Raw genomic sequence first — 4,183 nt, forward strand, 5'->3', positions numbered from 1 at the left:
CTTCCCCCACCACCTGCATAAATAAAAGTCATGAGCCAGTCTCCTTTCCTGGCTCCATCAAAGTAGTGCCTTTCCTGTGCTTCCCAGAAGTTTCAACTATGTGCATAACAAACATCCCATGTCCCTTTGTGTGAGTGTTTGTCATCAGTGCTGGTCATCTGTACCAAGCTGCTGTGGGTCCCTCTGCCTTGGCCTTGGGTCACTAACTCTTGGTGCTATTAGCATGATGACAAGTCATTGACCTTAGCTACCTTGGGTCCTTCTTCAGCAGCTTTTCGGTCACAATCCTCTGATGCCTGCTGTTCAACATGTACATGTCCTGATGCTGGCTGGACCCTGAGCTGTGTGGGGCTAAGCTCCAGTGTTGAGTCAGCAGAGTCTCTGGTTGGATTTAGGTGACTTGGGCAGAAGTTTTGACCATTAATTGGTTCTTGGCACAAGAGTGTCTGAAAGAAACTCTGAGGTTTGACCACCTGAGAAAGTTGTCTTTATTTACAACAGACTTTTCTAGCTCAGAGATTTTATAGGTAAGAGAAGAAATCAGTAATCCATAGAGGTTCCCTGAGGGAAACTGTGACATGAAGAGGAAACCACGCAGGACACCAGCCCAAAGCTCCAACTGCACCTACTCCTGGGATGGTCCTTCTGTTCAGGGACACTGAGCACCCCTGGAGGTCACAGCCTCTCATGCAGGGAGGTTTGTGTCTGGGCTCACACTGACTTCCCACTCTTAATATCTTATATCTTAATTTATGATGTTACTTTGACCGTCGAAACTACCTTCCTATCACAGGCAGGTGGGACATTCTTGTTCCTTGATGCTGGGAATTTTGTGACTTTATCTATAGCTTCCTGTGCAAACTCTTCCTTTATGCAAGCCCATGACTTATTGAAGAGACCCCAAATTGGTTACATCAGAAGTAGTCATGACTTTAAGTGGAGAAAAGACAAGAAATAAAAGTAGAATCAGTCATATGTTGAAATGATGATGGAAGGAGGTTGACCTGTATTCTCAGTCTAGTGTTACCATTAATATCAGGTTCATAGGGAGGTTAGTGAAGAGAATTCCTATCATATAATTTCTAACAGGAAAGAAAACTTCAACCCTGAGAGGAACCCCTCATTCCCAACCTCCGTCTAACCTTCCCATGGAGGGTCACGGTGGTCAGAGAGTGCTGGGCTCTACCCCATAACGTATAACAAACTTAATGTATAATGTGTACGTTCTCCCATCAGACATATTCTTTGGAAATGCATTATTTATATTTATGTTTGTCTTTTCATTTGCACAATGAACTTTTTGATGAGACAAATGTTTTTAAATTTAACCAAGGCTAATTTAACAATATTTTCTTTATTGGGACCTGGTTTGGGTGACTTTACAAAGAACTTCTCAATGATGCTGAACCTCCACTGCCCATGTGGATTGGCTACAACAGCCACAGAGACTGGGGCAGGTTCCAGTACCACATGAAGCACTGCTGGGAAACTACCCATAAATCTGGATGTGTCTGTGGAAATGGGTGAGGGGAGGAAGAAAGACTTGTTTTGAATCACATGACAGAACTGTGCTTGATGTTCATGGACAGAGAGTTACTGGACATATGGGTTTAAAGCCTCCTCCAGGGAAGGCCCAGAAGGAAGTGCAGGGCATGATAGAGACAGCTTGTATCATCATAGGAAATACCTGAATAATTATGAGTAGGAGATTGTTAGAAATAGAAACGTTAAAGATTAAGAGAAATAAGGAATGTGTGATTGCAAACTGGTGGAAAGGGGATCCCTGATTCTTACATGCACATTCTCACAGTGTCTCTGTTCTAGAAGGTAACACCTTCTGAGGTTCAGGGAATTAAAACTTGGGCACCTTTGATGGTCATTACTCACATGGTCTCACCATGAACCACTAAAGCCTTAAAATTTTGATTTCATTTATGAAATCTCTCAACACTTACATTGAAGAGTTGACACCTCACACTGGAGGAGCCATGATGATGGCGTGTCTGTATGAGGAGCCTTCATTTTATTGGACCAAGACCCATTTATCAGTTCACTGTCTTCATCATCATCATCATCAGCAGCAGCAGCAGCCACAGCAGCAGGACCAACATAATTTGCTTACTTATAATCGTTCTCATATTCTGTAGACATGGTGGTTATCCACACAAAATGGCTTTTTATCAAATAATAAAAGCAGGCATCTCCTCTCTTGATGTCATTTGAAATTCAATGACAACAGTCTCACCTAAAATTTGATACAAGGCCTTGCAAGCAGCTGAAGGCCTTGGATATAGGAGAGATCCCACCCAGGACAATGGACCATGACCCCTGTATAATTCTATGATCATCATCATCATCATCATCATCATCACCATATTCACCACCACCACCACCACCATTATCATCATCATTTCCCTATTTATAATTATTTTTCTCAGCTATAGTAGATATTGGTGTTGTACACATGTAATGATCATTTAACACAATGTTTGCTCAATTTTTAATAATTCTTAAGTAAAATTGTAGCAGTACTTTATTTTATTTTCCATTTCATGACAGTAAACTGATGGCTCCTTCCTGTCTCTTCTCACTGGGCCTCACATTTGGAATCTGAAAAGAAACTTTGGGTCTCTTCTCCAGATATCAATAAGAGGCTCTGTAGAAAGAATTCTGCCTCTTCCCCACCAGTTCAACTAAATAAAATCCCTGAGCCAATCTCCTTTCCTGGCTCCCTCAAAGCAGGTCTGACTTCCTAAAAGGCCTTTCCTGTGCTTCCAATAGATTTCAACTGAGCTCAATAAACATTCCATGTCCCTTGGTGTGTGTGTTTGTCATCAGCCTGTACATCTGCACCAAGCTGTTGTGGGTCCCTCTGCCTTTGCCTGGTGTCACCTAGCCTCTGAGCTATGAGCCTGATGACAATTCAATACCCAGCATCACCGGGGTCCTTCTTCTCTAACTTTGGGCTCACATATCAGTGCTGGCCTCTGTCCATCATGCAGGTGAGCTGTACTGTTTAGTAATCAGAGCTCTGGTTAGATTTAGGGGACGTGGGTCAACAGATTTGATGACTAATTGTCATTTGGACAAAAAAGTGTTCAAAAGAGACATTCTGCCAATTGTCCACATAACAAAGTTGTCTCTCTTTATAACAGAATTTTTAACTCAGAGACTTCAGAGATAAGCACAGAATCAGGAATCCAGAGGTTCCCTGAGGGAAACTGTAACATGAAGAGGAAACCAGCCCAAACCTCCAACGGCACCTGCTGCTGAGATGGTCCTGTGTTAAGAGACTCAGAGCGCCGCCTCATGGTCACAGCCTTTCCTGCAGGGAAGTTTTTGTCTGACTTCCCCTCACTGTGTCTCTCACACAGTAATACATGGCCGTTTCCTCAGTTCTCAGGCTGTTCATTTGCAGATACAGCATGTTCTTGGTGTTGTCTCTGGAGATGGTGAATCGGCCCTTCACAGAGTCTGCATAGTATTTCTGACTTCCATCATTCCATATAACTGCCACCCACTCGAGCCCCTTCCCTGGAGCCTGGCGGACCCAGCTCATCCCATAGCTCCTGAAGGTGAATCCAGAGGCTGCGCAGGAGAGGGTCAGAGACCCCCCAGGCTGCACCAAGCCTCCCCCAGACTCCACCAGCTGCACGTCACACTGGACACCTGCAAACACAAAGACATCCTGGTCAGGAAACTCCCACACATCCACTTTTTCTCTCATTCATGTCCACTCACAAACTCAGTGTTTCTAGCTCTCCATAAATTACCTCTTAAAAAAGATACAAGGAAAACCCAGCCAAGCCCAAACTCCATGGTGAGTGGTCTGTGTTCAATTCTGATCAGGGCATGGAACACCTGGGGATCCCGGGCTGGGTTCCTGTCCAAGAGCTGCAGGGTCAGGGCTGGGCTGGTTTTTATAAGCAGAGGGGCCCTATTTGCATGTCCTCCTACTATATAGGGAGCTCTAGAGTTAGACACTGACTTTAAAGACATGGTCTTAGAGTGTCGCATGTCCAAGGGTGCTTTTTATTAGGAATTCCCTTTCACTGGGCCTGTGCCCTCCCCACTGGATTTAACTGCTGCAGACCACATTTACAAAGACCTAGGAGAGAAAATGTTCATAAAAAGAAAAGAAGAAGATTGAAAATGAGAATGCCTTTGGCAGTCACCAGTAATG

At 44.0% G+C, this 4,183-nt stretch overlaps 1 gene segment (V, D, J or C); it reads right to left on the bottom strand.

The window, feature by feature from the left end:
- Positions 1-2,597: 2,597 nt before the first annotated feature.
- Positions 2,598-3,819, bottom strand: LOC129148256 (immunoglobulin heavy variable 3-33-like). The segment is given in 3 exon segments: positions 2,598-2,693; positions 3,359-3,669; positions 3,774-3,819. Coding segments are annotated over 3 exon segments (453 nt in total).
- Positions 3,820-4,183: the final 364 nt, after the last annotated feature.

The sequence above is a fragment of the Eptesicus fuscus genome, chromosome 24 (genome assembly GCF_027574615.1).
Source record: "Eptesicus fuscus isolate TK198812 chromosome 24, DD_ASM_mEF_20220401, whole genome shotgun sequence".
NCBI classification, from domain to species: Eukaryota; Metazoa; Chordata; class Mammalia; order Chiroptera; family Vespertilionidae; genus Eptesicus; species Eptesicus fuscus.